Source organism: Staurois parvus, unplaced genomic scaffold, assembly GCF_062004578.1.
Source record: "Staurois parvus isolate SC_StPar_1 unplaced genomic scaffold, SC_StPar_1.0 ptg000691l, whole genome shotgun sequence".
Classification (NCBI taxonomy): Eukaryota; Metazoa; Chordata; class Amphibia; order Anura; family Ranidae; genus Staurois; species Staurois parvus.
In genome coordinates this window covers 612,136-640,000 of record NW_028318487.1, presented here as the reverse complement: position 1 = coordinate 640,000, position 27,865 = coordinate 612,136, and the positions used below count along the sequence as shown (strand labels likewise).

General features: G+C 45.1%; 1 protein-coding gene and 1 non-coding gene across 2 annotated transcripts in view; one reads left to right on the top strand and one right to left on the bottom strand.

The window, feature by feature from the left end:
* LOC149446286 (TRPM8 channel-associated factor homolog) overlaps positions 1-27,865 on the bottom strand; it is a 38,202-nt gene that overhangs the window by 7,915 nt on the left and 2,422 nt on the right. The window contains exons 2-6 of the mRNA XM_089652717.1: positions 25,095-26,146; positions 18,070-18,200; positions 11,055-11,250; positions 8,743-8,877; positions 971-1,305 (exon numbers count right to left, since the gene is read on the bottom strand). Coding sequence (XP_089508843.1) covers positions 971-1,305; positions 8,743-8,877; positions 11,055-11,250; positions 18,070-18,200; positions 25,095-26,146 — 1,849 coding nt within the window. The remainder of the gene's footprint in view (positions 1-970; positions 1,306-8,742; positions 8,878-11,054; positions 11,251-18,069; positions 18,201-25,094; positions 26,147-27,865) is intronic.
* Positions 20,086-20,158, top strand: TRNAV-UAC (transfer RNA valine (anticodon UAC)). Its single transcript has one exon. It is a non-coding gene; the product is annotated as a tRNA-Val (tRNA).

The following is a 27,865-nucleotide window of genomic DNA, read 5'->3' as shown; positions in this document are numbered from 1 at the left end:
GACAGAGAAAGGAGACACAAAATAGCTTTAGCTATACTTCTCCTTTAACAGTCAAATGAAAATAGCAGACTGATGAGTTAATCTCTCTGTCACTCTGCTCTCTTCTTCTATCAGCATCCTCCTTGCACTGCAGCACAGAAAATAAGTTTCTTGTGCTGTTACTACTTCCCCTTGTCTGAGCTCCTTCTAAAGGTTAAGTTTACCTTTTAATGAAAAATGTAAAGGTGAACTAACGCCAAGTATCCTGGCTACCCCTCCAGACCCCACTGCCCATAACGACTGTTATACCCTGTGCTGCTGGTGTATCGGTCTGTACACCATATACGTCAATACATAGAGTGAGTATCTATCATAATGCTCACAATGGCATGCATTTATTGGCCAAGGATACCATGTCATTGTGCTGACCAATGGGAGGTCTGGGACACCTTACCAGAAGGAAGAGGATTCAGATGCACTTTTTTTTGTTCAGCTCGGTCACATGGCCAATGAGCACTTTCCATTGTGTGTATTATGATGCACACTCACTACATGGCTGTGTTTTTCAGTGTAGGGTGTATGGACTGCTAAATCGACACCATGGGGTATCATGGCCACTATGGCAAGCAGGGTCCAGAGGGGTGGCTAGGATTTTTTCAGTTGGGTCCGCTTTTTATTTTTCATGAAAAGATTAACTTACCCTTAAAGGATTTATTATTACAAATCTGTATTAATCTGAATATTTTGTTTTTGCCTGGTGTGCATCTTTAAACCCCAAACACTGACCCTAATAATAAGGTAACCTAAGCTTTAATGCTCAAATAACCTCTTCTTTATGTTTCACCGGGAGTAGTGGTACCAAATCCTTCTGGTTTTGCTCCATAAACTGCCAAGACTGAGATACAGAAACTGAAAAAAAATGATCACCAACTTTCCTGTTGAGATAAGTGATGTAATGAGGAAGATTCTCTAGTTAATATCCTCTTTTTACCTGTAGATAAGTTTCTAAACAGACCCATGTATTCCAATTGTCCAGCAGAGCTCCATCTTCTAAATATTTCCTTATCCTTTCCTCTCTTACGTGTGGTTGGAGATCACCATGAGCCTTCTCTCTTGGAATTCCCAAAACATTTTCAAACACATAGACAGACCACAGGTTGCAGAAGGCTTCATTAGTGTGAGGAGGAATTGTACATTCCCTTATCTCCCAGTTGTGTCCGAGTTCATGAATAGCACCCCACATATCTGGTCTTATGTTCTCAATGGACAACAGGGCCTCAACAGATTTCAAATGACACATGATGGGATAACCGGAATGCATCCAACCTGTCAAAGCAAGAGGATACAATTTCAACATTTGTCTTTGAAGATAATTCATACATTGATGTATATGAAAATAAATCTAAAAGCAAAACTTTTTTTGTTCTTAGATCTAAATCAGAGGTCTCCAAACTTTCTAAATAAATGGCCGGTTGACTGTCCTTCAAATTTTAGGGAGGCCAGAGTGGCCAGTGGGAATAGAGAATGCTCCAGCGTCAGTGGGAGTAAACAAATTACATAGTGCCCGTAGTCAGTAGAAGAAGCAATAGTGCCCCATCATTGGTATTAGTGGGAAGAATAATGCCCCATCATTGGTATTAGTGGGAAGAATAATGCCCCATCATTGGTATTAGTGGGAAGAATAATGCCCCATCATTGGTATTAGTGGGAAGAATAATGCCCCATCATTGGTATTAGTGGGAAGAATAGTGCCCCATCATTGGTATTAGTGGGAAGAATAATGCCCCATCAATGGTATCAGTGGGAGGAATAGTGCCTCATCATTGGTATTAGTGGCAAGAATAGAGTCTCATCATTGGTGTCAGTGGGAGGAATAGTGCCCCATCATTGGTATTAGTGGGAAGAATAGTGTCCCATCATTGGTGTCAGTGGGAGGAATAGTGCCCCATCATTGGTGTCAGTGGGAGGAATAGTGCCCCATCATTGGTATCAGTGGGAGGAATAGTGCCCCATCATTGGTATTAGTGGGAAGAATAATGCCTCATCATTGGTATCAGTGGGAGGAATAGTGCCCCATCATTGGTATTAGTGGGAGGAATAGTGCCCCATCATTGGTATTAGTGGGAGGAATAGTGCCCCATCATTGGTGTCAGTGGGAGGAATAGTGCCTCATCATTGGTATTAGTGGGAAGAATAATGCCTCATCATTGGTATTAGTGGGAAGAATAGTGCCCTATCATTGATATCAATTGGTAGAATAGTGCCTAATTGTTTATATCAGTGGGAGGAATTATGCCCCATTGCTTGAGTCAGTGGGAGGAATAGTGCCCCATCATTGGTGTCAGTGGAAGGAAAATTTCCCCATTGTTGGTGTCAGTGAGAGGAATGCTTCCCCATTGTTGGTGTCAGTTGAAGGAATGGTGCCTCCTTGTTGGTGTTAATTGGAGGAATAGTACCCCATGAGCAGAAGAGCCACCTTCGGCCCATGGGCCACAGTTTGGAGACCGCTGATCTAGATCAAGGAAGGGTTACAACATTGTCAAGAAATTAAAACATCAACAGGGAGTGGAGAGGAAAATTCTCCAAAGTCCAAGTTTCACCAATGGAAGACTTTACCTTTATTCCTATTGCAGTGAAAACCATGAAAAATGTTGGAGTTTCCTGAACTGTAAGTCCCATTGACAAAGGTCACCAGAGAAATAGGGAAGGTGAATCTTACCAGCAGTGGCAGACAGCAATACAAATCTGACGTGTTTCTAACCCTTCCTATGGTCAGATTCTGGTCTCCACTGACCAGACCCAGACACCACCATGCAGAAAAAGAGTATATAAAAAAGGAAAATGTGTAAAGTGTCTTGTAAAAGTGTTCACCCCCTTGGTGTTTTTCCTATTTTCTTACATTTTAACCTAGAATTAAAATAGTTTTTGGGGGGTTTTGTATCATCTAATGTAGACAACATGCCTATCAGTATGAAAGAGAAATCTTGCATGTGTCAGTGTTCTCCTCCCCTTCCCCAAAAGCCAATACTTTCTTTAGCCACCATTTGCTGCAATTTTTTACAGCTCAAAGTCTCTTGGAGTATGTCTTTATAAGGTTAGCACACCTAGCCACAGGGATTGTTCCCCATTTTTCTTCTTCTGCAAAACTGTTTCAGCTCCTTCAAGTTAGATGGGTTGAGTTGGTGAACAGCAATGTTCAAGTCATGCCACGGATTCTCAGTTGGATTGAGGCCTGGGCTTTGACTGGCCCATTCCAAGACAGTTTTAGTAAGATGTTGCATCTCTGAATAATACCATTCTTGCTCATTGTGTGGGATTTGGTAGACAGCCTTATCTTGTAGGGTTTTCAGTGGTGCGATATTATTTGCATTTTGTTAAAATGGATTTATTGGCTCTCCATGGAATGTTCAAAGTTTGGGATTTTTTTTAATAATCTGGTCCTGATCCAGGGGCGGACTGAGAATTCATGGGGCCCCCGGGCAATAGGGTCTCATGAGGCCCCTGTGTCCTTGCCAAAACTCAAAAAAGCCTATGAAAAAGGTACCAGGGGCATCTCATGGGGCCCCCTACTGACCCCAGGCCCTCGGGCAGTGCCCGAGTTTCCAAATGGTCAGTCCGCCCCTGTCCTGATCTATACTTCTTCATAACTTTGTCTATGGACTGTAAACTGAAGAGCTCCTTTTTAAAGCTTCTGATAGGATGCTAGCTGCACAGGCTCTTGATCACAGGACATGAGTAAGAATCCAGTACCGACACAGTATGAAATAAATTTATAATTCTTTATTAATGATCCGTCGAGACATAAAAAGATCTATCCAGTGAAATAACAAATAAAATTCAAGGTTCGCACCACCATAACTTTTCTGACCCAATCACATGACAGCTGTGAGAGCCAACCACAGTAGTCACATGATACATAAGCTGTGCCAACTCCAGGCATTGAAACCCACTTAAAAGGCTTCCAGGAGGTGGCACTAAGGGGTTAAAAATAAATATTGCCTATGGAAGATCCTTAACATTTTAAAAATCCACAATTTTATAGTTTTCACCAAAACTGGTGAAGAGAGATTTTCCAATGAGGGTACCTTTTCCAGGCATTTCCCCTCACTTTAGAGAGAATTCCTCTGTTGAGTCTATGTCAAGGGAAGTGAAAGGACCTTTCCTCCATTGGGAATCTGTAAGTAACATAACACTATCCAAAAAAACTGCCAATCCTTTACAGAGCACCCCCCTGCCAACTTCCCCACCTTCTAAAGCCAGAAATAGAAGGTGAAATATTTACTTCCAGTAAACAGTGACTTAGAGCACCAACAGATGATGTATTGTTGGCCATAGTCAGTTTACTGACAGTAAATAGCAAAAGCTCTCAGCGCTACTCTGTAACCCTGTCAGGGTCTTAAAATATTACTTCTAAGTGAAAGCCATTAGAGATCTGATTCCTTTTCTCTTTAGTTATTAGAAGTCTGTTGACTTTGACCTTTCTCATGGCTGCAATATATACTGTGGATATCCTGCCTGTCATACAGTAGGACCCTCACTGGGTAACTTCTTGGACAATTTATTACACTTGCTGTGAAAGCCCTTCTCCCAACCTTGGGTCTCCTGCAAGGTAATTGTAAATGGAAACCAGGAGTGGAAGAACAACCAATGTATTCCAAGCTGACAGCTGAACAAAACAATTGCGGGCAATCAAAAATTCAGGAAAAAAACAGCGTGGGGTTCTCCCAATCATGTCTGGTTGTTGATGTCACAAAGGGAGTGACATCATTGGGTGGCCTTACCCCAAAGTTTATTTAGGAGCTGTCAGATGGAGGGTCGGCGGCCAATATTCATCATGGTTGACTTTAAATCTAATTCCGGGACATTTTTATTGTTTGTGTTTTTGTCGTAAGAATGCAGCCAGAGAGAAGGAGAAATGATTGCTTTTACAGCCTATATGGGTGTAAAAGCAATCAGTGTGAAAAAAAAAAATCTTCATCACCCCCCACAAGTAGTACAGTGTCACTATGGAGACACTGTACTGCTAGGGTGACAGTATGTTAAAAAAAAGCAAAAATAATAATATAATAAAAAAAAATAAAACTTTTTTTTTGAAAAATTATAATTTTTGGTTATAAACTAATTTGGGTTATTTTTTTATTTACTAAAAAGATAGCTGAATACACTTTGGCCAAGATTTATGAAGAAAGATTATTTATTTGCAAAACTTTATAAGAAAAACACTTTTCAAAATTTTTGGACTTTCATTTATATAGCAAAAAAAACCTTAAAAATCCTTGTGGTGAATACCACCAAAATAAAGTTTTATCTGTCTCAAAAAAATAAAATATATATAATATATATGCTATAAAATTCATATGGGTACAGTGTTGCATGACTGTGCAATTGTCATTCAAAGTGTGATAGCGCTGACAGCTGAAAATTGGCCTGGACAGGAAGGGGGGGAAAGTGTCCGGACTGGAAGTGGTTAAAAACCACATAAAGCTTTGAGACACCTCCCCAGAATGTCATTTATTATTATTATTATTATTACTATACAGGATTTATATAGCGCCAACAGTTTTCGCAGCGCTTTACAAAATGAAGGTAGATATTACAGTTACAATACAATTTGGTGCAAGAGGAAACAGAGGGCCCGGCTCGTCAGAGCTTACAATCTAAGGGGAAGGATTGAGCGATACAAAAGGTAATAGCTGTAGGGGGGATGAGCTGATGGAGGAAATAAAAAAGACAGTTTTCTAGTTAAAAGCAGGATAGACTTCTTTAAAGAGAAAAGGTTTTCAGGGTTCGTCAAAAGGTGGATAGATTAGGAGATAGTCTGACATATAGGGGAAGGGAGTTCCATAGAATGGGAGAAGCTCAGGAGAAGTCTGGAGGCGAGCATGGGAGGAGGTGACATGAGAATTAGGGAGAAGGTCTTGGGAGGATCGAAGAGTGCGGTTTGGTTGATATTTTGAGACCAGGTAGGTGATGTAGCTGGGGGCAGAGTTGTGGATGGCTTTGTAAGTTGTTAGCATTTTGAATTTTATTCATTGGGTGAGTGGAAGCCAGTGGAGGGATTGGCGTAGAGGGGTGGAGGCCAGTGGAGGGATTGGCATAGAGGGGTGGAGGCCAGTGGAGGGATTGGCATAGAGGGGTGGAGGCCAGTGGAGGGATTGGCAGAGAGGGGTGGAGGCCAGTGGAGGGATTGGCAGAGAGGGGTGGAGGCCAGTGGAGGGATTGGCATAGAGGGGTGGAAGCCAGTGGAGAAACTGGCATAGAGGGGTGGAGGATAGTGAAGGAATTGCCATAGAGGGGTGGAAGCCAGTGGAGAAACTGGCATAGAGGGGTGGAGGATAGTGAAGGAATTGCCATAGAGGGGTGGAAGCCAGTGGAGAAACTGGCATAGAGGGGTGAAAGCCAGTGGAGAAACTGGCAGAGAGGGGTGGAGGCCAGTGGAGGGATTGGCATAGAGGGGTGGAGGCCAGTGGAGGAATTGGCATAGAGGGGAGGAAGCCAGTGGAGAAACTGGCAGAGAGGGGTAGAGGCCAGTGGAGGGATTGGCATAGAGGGGTAGAAGCCAGTGGAGAAACTGGCATAGAGGGGTGGAAGCCAGTGGAGAAACTGGCAGAGAGGGGTGGAGGCCAGTGGAGGAATTGGCAGAGATGGGTAGCAGACACTGAACGGTTGGTAAGGTGGATGAGCCTGGCAGCAGCATTCATGATGGACTGTAGGGGGGATAGCCTATGTAAAGGTAAGCATTTAAAGGAATTGCATATTTTTTTATTGTTGACTTTTAACCTCCCTGGCGGTCTAACTAATCAATATTTTTGAATGTCAAAGCTGTACATTGTTTTTCATGAAAATATGTAGTTTTTTTATTGTAGGCCTGTAATTTTTAGGAATAACTCACTGAAATCTGTCCGAACAAGAGTCTAGTAAACATCCCGGGTATGATAAAGTTTGGAACACAAAATCATAAATTATAATATAATAAATAATTATAAATAATAATAATATAATAATAAATTTAATTCAATAATATAATCAAACCAAAAACACTGACATTTGAAATATAGCGCCAAGTTCGCAAATCACTGAGCAAAGTCGCAGAATCGTTTTCAGTGTCTGATGACGAATTTACCCCACCAATCATTATCACTCAATTCTGCAAGTGGTTCTAATTTACTATCGCTGTTCTCTAGCCGGTCTAAAACCGATTTTGACCTAAAGGGAAGTTTTTTGGATGCCATGGACGTTTCTCAGTTTCTAGGCAGAAAGAACGAAAAAAATTCAGGCAGGGCGCCGGACAAAGCACTCGGGACAAAACTGAGGTGAAATGGTTTGATACAGTAATGTGATCCTAACAGATTACAATGTATTATGTGTATGTCATATTTTTACTTTTTTGAATCTCCCGCCGGTTCCGACGCTCGCAGGGAACGGAACCCGGAAGATGGATGCTGGCATCGGCAGGCGGACATGGCTGGGGGACACAACGAGAGGACCTCGCGGGATTGTGGGACACCGCACTTGTGCACTCCCTGATTATCTCACGCCTTGACTACTGCAACTCCCTCCTCACCGGCCTACCCCAGTGCAAACTCTCCCCGCTTCAGACCATCCTGAACTCAGCTGCCAGACTCATCCACCTCACCAGCCGCTCCACCTCTGCCACCCCCCTCTGCCTCTCCCTCCACTGGCTCCCTATCGCCCAACGCATCAAATTCAAACTACTCACTCTGACCTACAAAGCCATTCACAACACTGCCCCTAACTACCTCACCGACCTGATTCCCAAGTACCACCCTACCCGTACCCTTCGCTCTTCACAGGACCTCCTTCTATCTTGCTCCCTGGTCTCCTCCTCACACGCACGTCTGCAAGACTTCTCCAGGTCCTCCCCCATCCTCTGGAACTCACTACCCCAATCCATCAGACTGTCACCTTCCCTCCTCACCTTCAGGCGCTCCCTGAAAACCCACCTCTTCAGGGAAGCCTACCCCACCCTCACCTAACTGCTGCTCTCCTTCATTCCTCCTACCACTCCATCCCCCACAGCCACTTCCTCCTGTACCACTACCCCCTCCCTCCCAGATTGTACGCTCGAAAGAGTAGGGCCCTATAACCCCTCGTGTGCTGTTCGTAGCTGCTGTAATGTTTCATGTATTGTCCCCCCCTCTATTGTACAGCGCTGAGCAAACCCTTTGGCGCTATATAAACTCAACGTAATGTAATGTAAGGCTCGAGGGATCTCTGCAGTGTATTCCCGAGTGTGGCTCGGGGTTACCGCTTTTGGTACTGAAAATAACCCCGAGCCACACTCAGGAATACCGCCAGGAAGGTTAGGCCACCTGAAAAGACCCTCTTCCCGATGTACAATACATTTAAAAAAAACATTTTTACATTGGTACATGCAGGGGCGGACTGACCATTCGAGCACTCGGGCACCGCCCGAGGGCCCAGGGTCAGTAGGGGGCCCCATGAAATGCCCCTGGTACCTTTTATAGACTTTTTTGGGTGTGCTTTGAGTGTGGGCAAGGACACAGGGGCCCCATGATCCCCTATTGCCCGGGGGCCCCATGAGTTGTCAGTCCGCCCCTGGGTACATGGCCCTCAGGGAACTGCACAGATCTCCTTTCTTTGAAAATCTCCAGCCTATTTCCAAACTTACCATGAATGTGAACCTCGGTTGTTCAGCTCATTCCTGATAATCACATATACAGTACAGTGAGAACATAAGCAGCATTGATAATCTTGTCTACAAAGTTAGCTACAACTTACCTTGTGATATTTGGGTGTCTGCTACAACCCTTTCCTTTCTATCAAGTACGGGTGGTAAGGTGGAGAGTTTCAAAACTGCTTCCATGATCTGGTCCCAAATGGCAAGAATTTCGCTAGGCCTTTCCAAGTTACGAACTGAATTTGATGGGATAGTTAAGATAATATTCTTTGATTCAAGCTCAGCCCAAGGGGATGGATAGATAGAAATGGATTCAACCCATAAGGTGTCACTAGTTTCACCTATAACAACAACATGTCAAATATTATCATTATTTATTAATATACAGGATTTATATGGCGCCAACAGTTTGCTCAGCGCTTTACAATATAACGGGAGACAATACAGCAACAATACAGTTCAATACAAGAGGGATAGGAGGGCCGTGATCCTTGGAGCTTACAATCTAAGAGGGAGGGGCTGGTGGTACAAAAGGTAATAACTGTGGGGGATGGACTGGTTGGAAGCGTAGAAGATTCCATTATTAGCTGAGGGCAGGATAGGCTTCCCTGAAGAGAGAGGTTTTCAGAGATCGCCTAAAAGTGAGCAGAGTAGGCGATAGTCTGATAAATTGGAGTAGAGAGTTCCAGAGGATGGGGGAAGCTCTGGAGAAGCCCTGGAGACGAGCATGGGAGGAGGAGACAAGGGAGCTAGAGAGTAGGAGGTCGTGCGAGGAGCGGAGAGGACGGTTTGAGTGATATTTAGAGACAAGATCAGTGATGTAATTTGGGGCAGAGTTAAAAATGGCTTTATATGTTATTGTTAATGTTTCGAATTTTATCCGTTGGGCAATGGGAAGCCAGTGGAGGGATTGGCAGAGAGGGGTGGAGGACACTGAGTGGAGGCCAGTTGAGGGATTGGCAGAGAGGGGTGGAGGACACTGAGTGGAGGCCAGTGGAGGGATTGGCAGAGAGGGGTGGAGGACACTGAGTGGAGACCAGTGGAGGGATTGGCAGAGAGGGGTGGAGGACACTGAGTGGAGGCCAGTGGAGGGATTGGCAGAGAGGGGTGGAGGACACTGAGTGGAGACCAGTGGAGGGATTGGCAGAGAGGGGTGGAGGACACTGAGTGGAGGCCAGTGGAGGGATTGGCAGAGAGGGGTGGAGGACACTGAGTGGAGGCCAGTGGAGGGATTGGCAGAGAGGGGTGGAGGACACTGAGTGGAGGCCAGTGGAGGGATTGGTAGAGAGGGATGGAGGACACTGAGAGGAGGCCAGTGGAGGGATTGGCAGAGAGGGGTGGAGGACACTAAGTGGAGGCCAGTGGAGGGATTGGCAGAGAGGGGTGGAGGACACTGAGTGGAGGCCAGTGGAGGGATTGGCAGAGAGGGATGGAGGACACTGAGTGGAGGCCAGTGGAGGGATTGGCAGAGAGGGGTGGAGGACACTGAGTGGAGGCCAGTGGAGGGATTGGCAGAGAGGGGTGGAGGACACTGAGTGGAGGCTAGTGGAGGGATTGGCAGAGAGGGGTGGCAGAGAGGGATGGAGGACACTGAGTGGAGGCCAGTGGAGGGATTGGCAGAGAGGGATGGAGGACACTGAGTGGAGGCCAGTTGAGGGATTGGCAGAGAGGGGTGGAGGACACTGAGTGGAGGCCAGTGGAGGGATTGGCAGAGAGGGGTGGAGGACACTGAGTGGAGGCCAGTGGAGGGATTGGCAGAGAGGGATGGAGGACACTGAGTGGAGGCCAGTTGAGGGATTGGTAGAGAGCGGTGGAGGACACTGAGTGGAGGCCAGTGGAGGGATTGGCAGAGAGGGGTGGAGGACACTGAGTGGAGGCCAGTGGAGGGATTGGCAGAGAGGGACTCTCTGACTCTTCCCAAACACTCTCAAACTGGACCTCCCCTCCTTTTTATGTATCACATGGAGCCAAAGACTTGGACTCCAATCCATTATGTTCAATCCGGAGATCCGATCCGTCCTGCGGGGATCGTCGGCTTGCTTTACAACTTACCTTTTTGTGTAGCGGGTTCGGTGTCACCCCGTGCGGTAGGTGTCACCCAGTGCTGCGCGCACCCCCCGCACCTGCCTAGGGACGCCACTGCATGAGGGCTAAATTAAATTGAACACATGGTGGGCTAACAATGTTGGAAGGTAGCAGCTTAGCGTGGTCAGCCTGGAACAGGAAGTGCTCTTACTGGCAGGATCTCCAGAACAGAAACTTTGCAAACAGATTCACAAAATAAGCCTTTGCTTAGGTAAACTGCATACAGAGACCCATGATGACAAGCATGCTGAGAAATGAATCCTACATCTGATTTACACCAAATTTAAATGAAAAGATCAAAGAGCTTAAAATTCCCTGAATGTGATACTTTCCATGTTTGAAGTGCGGAGCCAGCACAGCATCATTGATGGAGATTTGTATTTTCCCAAGATTGCATCTTCCAGGAACAAGGATGTAGATAAGGCCACCGAACACTGTGGAGACCGGTAATAGGACTTTGTCCACAGTATACTTCTGCACCACCACCGGGGCACGCCTGATTTCAGGATGGCGGCTGAGATTATCTGTATGACATCCAATTTGGACCTTAAAAAAACAAGCACAAGGTGAATCCAAATGCAAGAAGAAAAACTTTCCAAACAGCAGGGAGATATGCTTTGCTGATTGTAGAACACGAAGTCAGACTCAGCGGGGGGCATGTTGGACCTTTGCAGAGATGCCACTGTTTCCACACATAGGGCCGAAGCTAACATATGGCTGTTTAGACAGCTGCCTTAGGGCACCAGGATCGGGGAGCAGGAGCGGACTGACAACTCATGGGGCCCCCGGGCAATAGGGGATCATGGGGTCCCTGTGTCCTTGCCCAAACTCAAAAAAGCCTATGAAAAAGGTACCAGGGGCATTTCATGGGGCCCCCTACGGACCCTGGGCCCTCAGGCAGTGCCTGAGTGCTGGAATGGTCAGTCCGCCCCTGGTTTCAACGTGAAGGAGATACCAGCATGGCTGTAGACAGTGAGGGGACGTGGGGAGTGAATAAACCAACCCCCTCACCAGAGGTGTCACTAGGGTTGGTGTCACCCGGTGCGGTAACACGTGGTGTCACCCCGGTCCCAGGCTCTGTGTTGGGAGACGGAAGGATGTCCTGTGCAGGGACTGGCCAGTGATGTGTGATGCAGAAGGGCGGGCTCTGGGCGGGGTCATTACCATTCAAGGACTGACATGTAGAGTAGAAGCCGTCCAATCAGAGGGCGGGGGCGGGCTCCGCTCCGGTGTACGGCGGACAGGCTGGATGTGAATTGGTATGCAGCAGCCACTGTGATCCCGGGAATTGGACCCCCCCCCCGCCAGGACCAGACATCTCACCCCCCACATGGCACGGCTGTTCCTGGGGCTGCAAGAGGGATAAGGAGCCGTGGTATCCAAGGAGAGGATGGGGGACACTCGGCTCGGATAGATGACAGCAACTGACAGCTCTTCTTTTAATTTTGGTGTCACCCCCTGTGATGGTGTCACCCCCCTAGTGTCGTCACTGCCCCTCATGCAATATTCCATTCTTCACACTGCACCCATCACATAATAGGGACGAGGATGTTGGGGGAGAGGAGCAGCAAAATGCACCTTCGCTTGTGAAGACAAAAACCCTCGCACCAGCCCTGTCCTCACAGAGAGCCAGCGTCCTTCTCTACAGCATGCTGGTGGAGGGCAGGCTTTTTTACGCAGGATGTGGCTGCTTTACTGTCTGTGTGCACAACATCAGTTTGAGGCTTTTTTGAGATCATTTGACAGGGACAATTGGCCTGGGTTTTGCTTTCCCTGTAAGCAGATGAAAAACCCATTTGTTGAAGCAAACAAAAGCCCGCAGACACAGGCTCTCAAAGACAAGTTCACTGGAAAATATTTAACACCTTTTGTTGTGATGCACCTGGAATGTATTTAGTTCATTAAGGCCCTAGGCTGGCCATACACTATACAATTTCTTTACAATTTGCTGTCCAATTTTTGCCCAATTTCCTTTAGATTTACCTTCAACTATGCAGTGCAAGGGCCTGCCTGATTGGATACAATTAAAAGTGTTGTTTAGAATTGATCTCATATTATATGGTTTTTGGTAAATCTAAAGCAAAATTCTCAAGAAACTTGGATAAGGTATGGCCAGCCAAAGTCTGCTGTTAGCAGCAGAGAGTAAGGCTGGCCATACATTATACAATTTTCTTGAGAATTTTGCTTTAGATTTACCAAAATCCATATAAAATGAGGTCAAACCTAAACAACACTTTCAATTGTATCCAGTCAGGCGGGCCCTTGCACTACATAGTTGAAGGTAAATCTAAAGGAAATTGGACAGAAAATTGTATAGTGTATGGCCAGCCTAATGTAGGAGTTTTTGTAGCTTAGAGAGACAGAGAAGAGTCCTCCAAGAATTCAGTTCTCCAGTTGGGGTATCCCATGCTCCCTTCACCCCATCCAAGTTCAGATTTTCAATAAAGGATCAAAAAGGCATTCCTAGACTGTTCTATCTGAGTCAGTGAAAGTGGAGAAAATGCTGTGTGTCTGGTTGTGTGTGTACTAATCTGGAGGAAAACCACCAGTTTCATCAGTGGCTCCTTAGGGGGTGCACTGCAACTGCCTATGCAGGTAAGGGGAACCTGTAGATTTAAAAAAACAGCAGCTTTGACCAATGTTTTTATAGGTGTAGGCCATTTGTGTATCTCCTGAAGCCTGACCAAAAACCTTTCATGGATGACATCAAACCAGTCTTCCTTGTTGTTAGGATTTTCTTAAGACACTACTAGCCAATTTTTTACCACTCCCATCATCACATGACATGCTCTCAAAACCTTCCACATGTATGGTCCACTATCTCCTCCATCGCAGGATCGCTAAACTCAGAGATACTGCAACAGAGGAGAGAGAAAGAGCGCCGGCGAGGAGATTTGAATCAGCTGGGAGCGTCTTAGCAATGTCTTAGCAGTAAGGCAGGAAGGGAAGGGACTTTAGGTTTGTAAATGTCCTACACCTATAACTTTGGTCAATGCCCCGCCATTTGTTCTTGTCTACAGATGCCCCTTACCTGCACAGGCAGTTTCTTTGGTTAAGGTGATTTAACCCTTTAAATTGAAAGTTCAGTTGGGATTCAAGGCATGGAGGAAATAGTCCTAGTATTGAACGATCTGAAGAGAACCAATTGTAATGTCCAGTGGTGTATTTAGGTTTTGTGCTGCCCTAGGCAACACAAAAATTGGCGCCCCACCCCTGCAGAAGGAGCATGACATTAACCACCCTGCCCTCCACCCAAACCTTCCACTACCACTGCCCCCCATACACCAGCCACCATCCTCCATGGCGAGAGAGAGAAAGACATTCACCTTCACAGCTCCGGACATCCCCAGAAACGAGAGTCGGGCTGTGCATACACCGTCATGAAACCCCCAGCATCTCTTGGAACCCGCCAGGTCCCCATACCGCGTGTGTTACTTCTTCCGTTTTGTGCTGCCCTAGGCAACACAAAAATTGGTGCCCACCCCGCACAAAGAGCTTGACATTGACCAAGAGCACCCCTACCCTCCACCTAAACCTTCCAGTACCACTGCCCCCCATACACCAGCCACCATCCCTCATGGCGAGAAAGAGAAAGACACTCACTTTCACAGCTCCGGACATCCCCAGAAACGAGAGTCGGGCTGTGCATACACCGTCATGAAACCCACAACATCTCTTGGAACCCACCAGGTCCCCATACCGCGTGTGTTCCTTCTTCCGTTTTGTGCTGCCCTAGGCAACACAAAAATTGGTGCCCACCCCGCACAAAGAGCTTGACATTGACCAAGAGCACCCCTGCCCTCCACCTAAACCTTCCAGTACCACTGCCCCCACACACCAGCCACCATCCCCCATGGCGAGAGAAAGACACTCACCTTCAGGGGCGGACTGACCATTTGGAAACTCGGGCACTGCCCGAGGGCCCAGGGTCAGTAGGGGGCCCTTGAGATGCCCCTGGTACCTTTTTCATAGGCTTTTTGGAGTTTGGGCAAGGACACAGGGGCCCCATGATCCCCTATTGCCCAGGGGCCCCATGAGTAGTCAGTCCGCCCCTGACTGGGAGAGAACATTGTCATCTCATAACATGAAGTGACCTTCATGTCAGGATCAACTGGTATTATTTTACCAAACTCTGCAGGTTAAGGATTATGAAAATGTCTTTTAAAACTATATGGACATGTTTGAGATTTTAATGCTGTTGTCTACTCTACATACTGCAAAATTTTATCAAACCTGATTGCAGAACTACCAGTACTTTTGTTTTAGAGAAGATATCCCAGTCCAGAAATGTGAAGGATTTGGAGATTGTAATAAGATTTTACCTAACCCCAGAGGCGTAACTTGAAGCTTGTGGGCCCCCCATGCAAAGTTGACCTGGGGCCTCCCCACTACCACCCATAACTTCCACCATGCACCAAGCTAATCCAAGAGCCTAAAGTGTTATTTCAGATCTTTATTTACATATTAGGAAGGTAATTCAAAAGATTTTGGAGAAACTGTGCACATTGTGACATACCTCTCCTATTCTTTTGAATACCTTGGAGCGGGTTAGGCAACCATTGAAGGTCGCTCGCTAGGCTGGCAATATTCAGAACCAGAAGTGATGTCACCACTCCGAGATCCCATGTCACATCAGGCCGAGTGGTGACATAATTTCCAGTTCTGAGTATCGCCAGCATAGCGGTTGATCCCCTATTGCCCGGGGGCCGCATGAGTTGTCAGTCCGCCCCTGCTCACCTTCACAGCTCCGGACATCCCCAGAAATGAGAGTCGGGCTGTGCATACACCATCATGAAACCCACAGCATCTCTTGAAACCCACCAGGTCCCCATGTCGCGTGTGTCCCTTTATCTGTCCCTTCTTCCAAGGGGCAGTGCTGTCCCCCCTGAAAAATGCCACCCTAGGCAAATGCCTTGTTTGCCTTGTGGTAAATACACCCTGGTAATGTCAAAAGGTTTTCCTACCCGTCGAATCTCTTTATCCTCAAGAGCACTTATTCAGGGCAATTGGGTTCTTCCCCATAGTCATCAGATTGTTATTAAAGTCTGATGTACAAAGCAACTGACTGTAAAATGTTTTATATTTCCCACCTTCCAGCCTGCATATCTTTTCTTCCTGTTGTAAGCACCGACTATTGGCTAGAAGAGAAACCGACTTCTAGATTTCTTCCTATGACATATGGGAACTGTTACATATTTACTATATCGGACTTACCTGTAAGCCGATATTGATAGCAGATTCTGGGAAAATCAATGTGGATGTCCTTCCAGGTGGAAGATACAGTCCTGTACTCTGCAATGCCATGTTTGCTGGAACAAATGTATTTAGTTAAAAATAATAAGTGAGCTCTTGCGAGCTACTATGATACCAAAATAGATAATTAACCAAATAATTAATGTGAAGTCATAGTATAGTGGAGCGCCATGTGAAGTCATAGTATAGTGGATCGCCATGTGAAGTCATAGTATAGTGGATCGCCATGTGAGGTCATAGTATAGTGGATCGTCATGTGAAGTCATAGTATAGTGGATCGCAATGTGAAGTCATAGTATAGTGGATCGCCATGTGAAGTCATAGTATAGTGGATCGCCATGTGAAGTTATAGTATAGTGGATCGCCATGTGAAGTCATAGTATAGTGGATCGCCATGTGAAGTCGTAGTATAGTGGATCGCCATGTGAAGTCATAGTATAGTGGATCGCCATGTGAAGTCATAGTATTGTGGATCGCCATGTGAGGTCATAGTATAGTGGATCGTCATGTGAAGTCATAGTATAGTGGATCGCCATGTGAAGTCATAGTATAGTGGATCGCCATGTGAAGTCATAGTATAGTGGATCGCCATGTGAGGTCATAGTATAGTGGATCGTCATGTGAAGTCATAGTATAGTGGATCGCCATGTGAAGTTATAGTATAGTGGATCGCCATGTGAAGTCATAGTATAGTGGATCGCCATGTGAAGTTATAGTATAGTGGATCGCCATGTGAAGTCGTAGTATAGTGGATCGCCATGTGAAGTCATAGTATAGTGGATCGCCATGTGAAGTCATAGTATTGTGGATCGCCATGTGAGGTCATAGTATAGTGGATCGCCATGTGAAGTTATAGTATAGTGGATCGCCATGTGAAGTCATAGTATAGTGGATCGCCATGTGAAGTCATAGTATAGTGGATCGCCATGTGAAGTCGTAGTATTGTGGATCGCCATGTGAAGTCGTAGTATAGTGGATCGCCATGTGAAGTCATAGTATAGTGGATCGCCATGTGAAGTCATAGTATAGTGGATCGCCATGTGAAGTTATAGTATAGTGGATCGCCATGTGAAGTCATAGTATAGTGGATCGCCATGTGAAGTCATAGTATAGTGGATCGCCATGTGAAGTCATAGTATTGTGGATCGCCATGTGAAGTCGTAGTATAGTGGATCGCCATGTGAAGCCGTAGTATAGTGGATCGCCATGTGAGGTCATAGTATAGTGGATCGCCATGTGAAGTCGTAGCATAGTGGATCGCCATGTGAAGTCATAGTATAGTAGATCGTCATGTGAAGTCAAAGTATAGTGGATCGCCATGTGAAGTTATAGTATAGTGGATCGCCATGTGAAGTTATAGTATAGTGGATCGCCACGTGAAGTCATAGTATAGTGGATCGCCATGTGAAGTCATAGTATAGTGGATCGCCATTTGAAGTTATAGTATAGTGGATCGCCATTTGAAGTTATAGTATAGTGGATCGCCATGTGAAGTCATAGTATAGTGGATCGCCATGTGAAGTCATAGTATAGTGGATCGCCATTTGAAGTTATAGTATAGTGGATCGCCATGTGAAGTTATAGTATAGTGGATCGCCATTTGAAGTTATAGTATAGTGGATCGCCATGTGAAGTTATAGTACAGTGGATCGCCACGTGAAGTCATAGTATAGTGGATCGCCATGTGAAGTTATAGTATAGTGGATCGCCATGTGAAGTCATAGTATAGTGGATCGCCATGTGAAGTCATAGTATAGTGGATCGCCATGTGAAGTCATAGTATAGTGGATCGCCATGTAAAGTCATAGTATAGTGGATCGCCTACACATCACACATACCCATACCAATGTGTCATAATAAATCAAACATGAATATAATAATGTCGCGCTCCACTGACAAACGAAAAAACTAGAATACCAATTTTCCAATAAATAAATGTCCATATGAAACATCACCATTCCCAAAATTAAGTGTCCATATAATCCGTGTAACAAACTCTTTGCAATATTGTGGACAAAATAATTCGGGTTCAATTCACCGTTTCGTAATAATGACAAACTTGCGTGCGACTTCACCAGTTGTGCTCTCACCTGGTAGATATGACCAAAACCGTTAAGTGAGGTCATAAATAGCTTGTGTTTCTTGTTTTTGGACTTAAACTGGATGGGATTAGCAATCTTCAAGGTTTGGGATCCCCTCACTTTCTTAAAACTCTTCCTCCCTTGATGTATATGCCATAAAGAGTAATGAAAAACATAGCGCCTTATCTTGTTTTAAAACATTTATAAAAGATAAAGTATTGCACTCACATGTAAATGCTTTTAAAATCACTTTAAAATGTGATCCACAGTGTTTGCTAGGTTTCAAATCTGTATACTCGCTGTGTAGCTGCCTGTCTCCTTAAGCGGCGTGACTTCAGAGCCCCTCCCCTACGCATTACGCCACTGGGCCACATGGCTTCATCAGGGGAAAAAAAATTAAGTCACATGACCCGGTGGCGTAACACGCAGGGGAGGGGCTCTGATGTCACGATGCTTAAGAAGACAGGCAGCCACACAGCAAGTATACAGATTTGAAAGCTGAAATACACAGATATGAAAAGTAGGGTATTTATGGCTTATATGTCTACACTTTTAAAGCGGATCTGTCCTGGAAAGTGAATACTTGCTGTTATAGGGGACATCTAGAGATGTTATTTGTGCCTAAGCAGTGTCTTGCTTTTATCTCCAATACCTACTGACAAAAAGCATAGCATTTATGTACCTTGAGCCTCATAGCTCATAGTTTGTTGAACATTCCCCCACCAGTTATTAGATCACCATTCGACAGTGGAGCAGCTGTAACAAGGAGGAAACTTCTTCCTCTACCAAGATGGCCACCTTCAAACAGAGACACGGTGTAAAACCAGTAGTGTATTTAGAGTTTGTGCTGCCCTAGGCAACACAAAAATGAGACCCTCCCCCTCACGGAGAGACTCTGACACCAACCAACACCCCCCCCCCCAAACCCAAGAGAGCCTTCCACTACCACCACCCTCCATACACCAAACCCCCCCCCCCCCAACCCCACCCTTTAGTGTAAAAGAAAGACACACCTTGACAGCTCCAGACATCCCCTGGAATGAGAGTCAGGCTCTTCATCCACCATCAAGGAGCCTGCAGCCTCTCTTAGATCCCACCCGGTCCCCATGTCGCGTGTCCCTTCTTCTGTCTCTTCTTCCAGGGGGCAGTGCTGCACCCCTGAAAAATGCCGCCCTAGGCAAATGCCTTGTTTGCCTTGTGGTAAATACACCCATGTGTAAAACAAGACATGGAAAGTCATTAATGGGGAAATGATCAGCTGCAGGGAGACCACAGGCAATACTGGTATCTTGTCCTTTACCCTCTACTTGTCTTTTTTTAGGCACAGCTTCCAGAGTCTATCATGCATTGTCTAGTTTAGATCTGTATATGAATGAAACAAGTAGATACAAAAGTAACACTGTTACTTTGTATCACTCTATATCATGCCATCTGAACAATGTTTATAAACACCGTGCGAGGCGGTCATTTTATTTTTCATAGCAGCTGCTACTTCTGTTGTATTCACACAACAACCCCCAGCTCTTATTTAAACAGCCAGTAATTGTGAACCTTTAGGAAGATTATTTGGGGCTACTACGCATTGCCAATGTCCACAAATGGTTAATTATGGATATAAAGGGTCAATTATGGATGTATATGAGTTCAAACATAAGATAAAGCCTAGATAGATTTGCCTTTAACAGCTTTTTTTCTATTTTACTATTCATTCCTGTAAATCTCAATAGATTTTGAACTGTGCATGTAGCACTACCCCCATAGTAGCTGCTAAGCAATGCTTGTCCTCTAGAACTGTTCTGAACCTTGCAGACACCTCAACCCTTCTCTTGATGGTGGAGGCAGCCCAGGAACCTTATAGACCCTTTCAGCTCTTTCCTACGGGCTGGTACCAGGTCATGGCCCTTAGAATCTTTACCTGATCTATTGACGGTGGAGACAGGCCAAGAACCTTCATGACCCCTGGAACTCTTTGGTGTTTAAATAATCCCTTTCTGAAAAATAAACAATTTGGTATTCTTTATTACAGGTTCCATAGTGTAGCGGTTATCACGTCTGCTTTACACGCAGAAGGTCCTGGGTTCGAGCCCCAGTGGAACCATTTTGTAATGTGTGATCAGATACTAATTTTTTGAAACTCAGAATTTGGTACGTCCCCCGCACAACACAATGGAAAGTAAAAAAGCCCTTAATCACTTGCCAACCGCGCTGTAACCAAATGATGGCTACAGTGCAGTTGTTCAGTTCTGGGAGGGTGACATATGACGTCCTCCCACCCCTGGGGAGCGCACCCGGCGATCTCAGTGATCGCTGTATCCTACGGAAACAGCTAATCACGTGATGTAAAAGGCCAATCACAGCGGCCTTTTACCACGTGATCAGCTGTGTCCAATGACACAGCAGATCACCGGTAAATGCAGTTGCTGGTTATCGGCTACACTTTCCTCACGTTGTCACAGTGTGAGGAAAGTACTGCTGATAACCGGCAATTGTCAGAGGATGGATTGGCACCGATCATCAGGGCACTGATGATCAGTGCCCTGATGATTGGTGCCCAGCAGTGCCGCCCACCTGTGCCCAGCAGTGCCACCCACCTGTGCCCAGCAGTGCCACCCACCTGTTCCCATCAGTGCCACCCACCTGTGCCACCCACCTGTGCCCACCAGTGCCACCCACCTGTGCCCATCAGTGCCACCCACCTGTGCCCATCAGTGCCACCCACCTGTGCCACCCACCTGTGCCCACCAGTGCCACTTACCTGTGCCCACCAGTGCCTAGTAGTGCCACCCACCAGTGCCCAGCAGTGCCAACCACCAGTGCCCAGCAATGTCCCCATCAGTGCCACCCATCAGTGTCCAGCAGTGCCACCAGTCAGTGCCCAGCAGTGCCGCCAGTCAGTGCCATCAATCCGTACCACCCATCAGTGCCACCTACCAGTGCCCATCATTGTTGCATATCAGTGCCTCCTCATCAGTGCCAGCTCATCAGTGACACCTATCAGTGCCGCTTATCAGTGCCCATCAGTGCCACCTCATCAGTGTCACCTATCAGTGCCCATCACTGCTGCCTATCAGTGCCCATCAGTGCTGCCTATCAGTGCAGCCTCATCAACGCACATCAGTGAAAGAGAAAAATTACCTGTTTGCAAAATTTTAGAATAGAAACAAAGAAAAACTTGTTTTTTATAGCGAAAAAATAAAACACCCAGCGGTGATTAAATACCACCAAAAGAAAGCTCTATTTGTGTGAAAACATTATTAAAATTTCATATGGGTACAATGTTGCATGACTGCGCAATTGTCATTCAAAGTGTAACAGAGCTGTAAACTGAAAATTGTCCTGGGCAGGAAGGGGGTATAAGTGCCCTGTAGGCGAGGGGTTAAAGTGGAACTGAACTCCAAAAGATGAAATTTGCTGTACTGTAGGGGATATTTACATATGTTAATTATTCCTCAGCAGTACCCTGAAAATGTATCTTTTGCCTTCAATTCCTCCTAAAAGAAACGGAGCACCATGGTAGTTCATTAAATCTTCCTGTCAGTATATCTGCTTGCTCATACATCTCGCATGGGCAAGCAGATATATTGACAGGTCTGCAGGAGTCCTGCATGGCACCAGTGATCTACTGGTTGCTGGCGCAATGCTTTACAGGTTCCAGAAGCAAATAAATAAATAAATGAACCTGCAAAAAAACATGCATTTATTTTTTTTTTTTTTACCAAAAGGTGAACTTATCAATTAACAACGTTTGTTATTTTTTTTCTAGCTCAATTTTCATTCCTGCACTTTATCTCATTTCTGAAAAATGTTTATAAACACTGTGCCAGAAAGATTCATTTTTTCCATAGCAGCTACTTCTAAAACTGCTATATTCATACAGCAACTCCCAGCTTATCATTTCAAAAGCTGGTAATTGTTGGCAAGTATGAGGGGAGAAGCTACAGCAGAACAGGATGCGATACACACAACCTTTTTGTGTGTACTGGACACACCTAGAACCCAAATCTGGCTCATTATGGATGTACATGCAACTAATCGTGAGATAAATCCTAGTTGGATTAGCCTTTAACAAAAATTGTTCTTTTTTTCTAGTTTACTTTTTTCCTGCAATTGGAATTTGATTTGTACAATTTTCTTTTACATTATTACAGCTTTAAAAGCAAATGAAGAGTGCTGGCATCGATGCCACTATGTCTCACATGATAAGCGAGTGCTCTACCAACCGTTTACAAGCGTTCTGCGTTTGAAACGCTGATAAAATCTATTGCTGAACGCAAGTTTGGTGCATTAAAAAAAACGACTGTAAACTCAACTGCCTGTAAATGACTGTAAACGAGGATGTGTACATGGACACATAGGGGAACATTAGGGGGAGTTCGGGGCTGCTGAAAAAAAACACAGAAAAGCTCCTAAACGTGCGTTTATCAGCTGCAGTGTACATGGAGCCTTATGTATGCTTAATGCACTTGAGCTGGCCTATTATGACATTTTTTTCTTTTAACTCATTGCATTGTGTTGATGTGCATTTTTTTAAATCTATATAAATAAAGAACCAGCACCACGGAACTTATATAAAACAATAAGCTGCAAAACCTAGCCTATAAACTTATAGGATATACAAAACTTCAAAAAATAGGTTGCGCTTAAATACATGCAAAAGTATAACAAGAAAAATAAATAACAAAACAATAAGAAACAATATTTTAAATCAAAATAAAATCCAGCAAAAATCAAAAAGTCCAAAAGTTCAAATAATCAATAATGTCCAAAATAATTCATCACCAAGTAAATCCACCACCAAAAATGGTTAAATAGAACTCACCAGAGTAATATGCTGATTGTTAAAAAACCAGCATATAGTACTTGTTATTCTGGGAGAAATGAATAATATGGTGACAACAACACTGAAGAAATGAGGGATGAACTCCAACAGATGATGTGCTGCAAAGTTGAAAATCCACTCAAAACTTAGAGATGTTCAGACCAGGGGCGGACTGACCATTTGGAAACTCAGGCACTGCCCGAGGGCCCGGGGTCAGTAGGGGGCCCCATGAGATGCCCCTGGTACCTTCTTCATAGGCTTTTTTGAGTTTTAGCAAGGACACAGGGGCCCCATGATCTCCTATTGCCCGGGGGCCCCATGAGTTGTCAGTCCGCCCCTGGATCAGACCGTCACTCAAAAAAAAGTGAACGATCATGGTGCAGTATGTTTTAAAAAGCATCAAACTTTAATAAAGAAATGCACTTACAAGCAAAGTGTCCAGACTGACACCAGTGTAAACGGCCACTCAGACCCAGCCAAACATGCACATGCAACGTGCAGACAAACCAGGAGTATTCTGAACCTCACATCCAAAGGCACCGCCCAATTTACTTGGTGATGAATTATTTTGGACATTATTGATATTTGAACTTTTGGACTTTTTCATTTTTGCTGGATTTTATTTTGATTTAAAATATTGTTTCTTATTGTTTTGTTATTTATTTTCTTGGTATACTTTTGCATGTATTTAAGCACAACCTATTTTTTTGAAGGATTTTTTTTAATCTGTTGCCTTGATGAGCAGGTTTTTCTGTTCACAGCAGGGGCAAATACACTATTTTTTTTTGTCCTTAAAGGCTCGTTCACACTTGACTTATTTATAACTCTTGCCAAACACCCCTACAGCATTTGACAGGCGTTTGGGAAGCGTTTTTTAACACTCCTCAAAGGCTCCTCAAATGCTTCCCAAACGCCCTATGAGTGTTTTTGAGGCGTTTGATAGGCATTTGCCAAGCATTAAAACTGCACCACAAATGCCTGTAATAAAGTTTAATGGTTTTAACACTCCACAAATGCCTCGCAAACACCCCGCAAACGCCTGCCAGGCATTTGAGGAGCGTCACCATAGACTTGAGTGGGAGGCTTCAACTCCTCCTGACTGGACATGAGGCGTCAGTTTTGCCGCGGTGTGATGCTAACTCTTCAGTATGAACAGCACTGTGTGCTGCCATGTGCAGCATTTTCATAGGCATTTGAGTAGCTTTAAAAAGGCTTTAAAAAAGCTTCCCAAACGCCTGTCTGACGCCTGCTGACAAAGCTAGTGTGAACGTAGCCTTAACATGCCTTGCAAACGCCCTACAAAGGCCTGCCAGGCATTTGAGGAGCATCACCATAGATAGACATGAGTGGGAGGCTTCAACTCTTCCTGACTCGACATGAGGCATCAGTTTTGCCGCGCTGCGACTCTAACTCTTCAGTGTGAACAACACTGTCTGCTGCCATGTACAGCATTTTCATAGGCGTTTGAGTATCTTTAAAAAGGCTTCCCAAATGCCTGTCTGACGCCTGCTGACAAAGCTAGTGTGAACATAGCCTTAAAATGCCCCTTAAACACCCCACAGAGGCCTGCCAGGCATTTGAGGAGCGTCACCATAGACATGAGTGGGAGGCTTCAACTCCTCCTGACTTGACATGAGGCGTCAGTTTTGCCGCGCTGCGACTCTAACTCTTCAGTGTGAACAGCACTGTGTGCTACCATGTACAGCATTTTCATAGGCATTTGAGTATCTTTAAAAAGGCTTCCCAAACGCCTGTCTGACGCCTGCTGACAGAGTTAGTGTGAACGTAGCCTTAACACGCCTCGCAAATGCCCCGCAAACGCCTGCCAGGAATTTGAGGAGCATCACCATAGACTTGAGTGGGAGGCTTCAGAACATGTTGCTGCACTTGCACTTTGTTTAAATAGAGCATGTTCCATTTTCACTCAATGCACACTCATCCAATATGTTGGGATGGACCAGGGGCGAACTGACAACTCATGGGGCCCCTGGGCAATAGGAAATCATGGGGCCCCTGTGTCCTTGCCCACTCTCAAACCACACCCAAAAAAGCCTATGAAAGGTACCAAGGGCATCTCATGGGGCCCCTTACTGACCAGTGCCCGAGTGCCTAAATGGTCAGTCCGCCCCTGATATGGACTGTACCTGTTAAAATCAATGGCCTGTTATTGCAATGGGCCTGTGTTAAGCAACACAACCCAATGAAGTGAACGAACCCTTGGAGATGTAAAATATTCCTTTTAATGACAAATAAAACTTTAAACTCAAGTAATATACTTTACCTTTACTTGTGCAGTTGATCTGAAGACTCTGGGTAGGGCCCCCAGGAAGACTTGTCCCTGAAATAAGTTTTGTTACTATATTTTCAAAGTTTGGCAATGTATTGTGAAGCCCAGCAGCAATACGCAATAAAAAGGCTTCTTTGCCCCCACCTTTAACAGGCAGATCTAGACCTACTTGTGGCAGTCCATATTTTAGTAGTGTATTGATAAGGGCTCCTTTATATTGATAAAAAGCCTGTTGGTCTTGAACTCTCACTGCCAATAGTGTTGCACAGTCTTCCGACAGTTTCCTCTTCCAAGATGCCAAAGGTTCCTCAACCTCCCGGCTGGTGTCCATCAACATCTTTAACTTGTGAAGAGCCTTGCGGCTTTGATAGCCCTTTGACTGAGCTTCAGTATTTAAAATAATAAGACGACCTGGATAAGCTACAGCACCCAAAATACTGATCCCAAACTGGTTAATAATTTTGTTTCCAGGGTAATCTATAAGAACATCTTTTCCAGGATTTACAGAAGCCCAGTACCAAGCTTGCCCGGCAATAAGAAGTCCTCCTCCTTCTGCAACAAACTCCAGCATGTCCTCGGCATCTTTATCGGTGTAGGATGTGCAGCAATAAACACTGAATGACTTGTTAAACTCAGACTGCTGAATTTCAAAACCTCCCTCAAGGAACCCCTTCATTTCTCTCAAGCTCCATTGTATTCCAATTTTTCCACTTCTTCCAGCATCCAGCCAGGAAATGAGGTTGAGGACCAGCTGTTTTTGACTGGGTTGGTTTATCTGATGCTCATGGGTTGCTACAACAACCTTTCCTTTTCCATAGTAAGCGGCTGCCAGGTATGTTTTTTGAGAATCATCTTGAATGAGAGGGAAGGCCCTCTGACCGTGAACAATCACATGGGATGGGGATCCACTTTCTGGCAAACGTACTTCAGTGAGCCCATTCAACAACTGATTTAGATCCTTGGAAAGGTCCCACTCATGCCTAAAAGTAAAACAAAAAATGATATTAATGGTTATATAATAGGCTTAGTTTACTTATTTCTTTGGTTGGCTCTCTTCTACCAACTGTCCATCTTACCTTTTATTGACCTAGAAAGGCTCATCTATATTTAAATATACTGTTTTAGCATAAGGTGTCCACATTGTGCACAGCTACAAATTTTTGCTGGTAGGGGTAGTTTTGATGCCCGCTAGCCATAGCAAGGGTCAATAAAGTGCCACCGTGGCACAGTACAATAAAGCAGAGAGTGGCATTTACCTCACCACATTGGCAGCACCTTCTGTATCATTTAGAACTTCCTAGCACCATAAAAGACACTAAAAGGAAGTGGCACCAGTGTTTCGTGTGAGTCACGTAAGTCATCTGAATAAAGGTAATATAACAAAACACATTTGAGGTGTTTCAAGAGGGGGTGATTGAGGACTTTTGGACTGAGGCTTTAAAAGGGGTATAAAAAAACAGTCCAACTGTCACAAGTTAGCCTGCAGTTTCTTGTTTGTGTTCTTACCTCCTTGCTGCAGTGCTGTTCCTGATTCCTTTCACATGTGTCTGTGCTCACCTATGGGTGTCGTCTGCTGTTCTCTGTGTTTTATTTCCTTCCCTTCCATCACTTCCTGGCCCACCTCCTTGTTTGCCTGCCTATATAAGACATTCTCAGCCCAGGCCACTTTGCCTGGGCAATTTTCTAGTTGCCGGAGCTCCTGTGTGTTGCTATCGCCTGTATCCTGCATTGACTACTCATGTACCGACCCTGGCTTCGTTCTCTGACTGTGCTTGTTTTCCATCTGTCCTGACCTCGTCCAGTCTATCGGATTTCCGTTTGTCTCCTCCCACTGTACTCTGATCCTGTGAGTGGTCTCCTCATTCTCAGCTGGGCGTACCCAGGGGCTGCGACCTGGTCCCAGCTTGCTGCAAGTCCATCCCCACCATCAGGGGCTCTGGTGAAGAAGCAGGCTGGGTCTTAGACTCTGCGCCCTGGGGAACCCCAAGTTGAGTATCTACAAGGGCTCACTACCACAGGTGCTGACACCAACGATATCTATTTCAGCATAAATGGAAACCTTTGCACTTATGATGAAATAAACACTCTTGGACTTCTAAAACTTTGGTAGCATGCTTTTGTTTTCCCCATACCTTCCCTTTTCCCCTCAAAGTGCCTTTGAGGCCACTTTATGTTGGGAATCTGCATAACCAGATTTACTGTACTTCACAGTACGGACCTATCTTCACACAAAACCAACTCTGCTGCCAAAAAAATAAGACATGCTACTGCCTAGCAATCCCTCGTCCTGACACTGTTGCATGATGGGAGCACTGAAGCTACACTACATACATGGATGACATGGTGTTGGCATAAGGGCATTTACCTAAACCCTGTCCAAATGAGTTGACCATTTTCTGTACCCCTAAGAGATTTCTTTGTAAATTATCCACTTGTATCAATAGTTTGCACCTGAGCTGAAAAGCTTATTGTTCCCCTTGGTTTGTGGTCTGAAAAACATATTACAGTAGGAATACATTTTAGGATATAGTCTGCCAGTACTGATCAAGTGGAAAAAAATCTGACGAGTGGGAAATCAATCGACTTCTGTACAATCACCCTGCCTATACATGGACTGAAATCCAGCCAGTCCCTGCTGAACTAACCAAACTTCAATCCATTTATTGCTGGTGTGACGATCGTGGCATCAGATTCCTGAC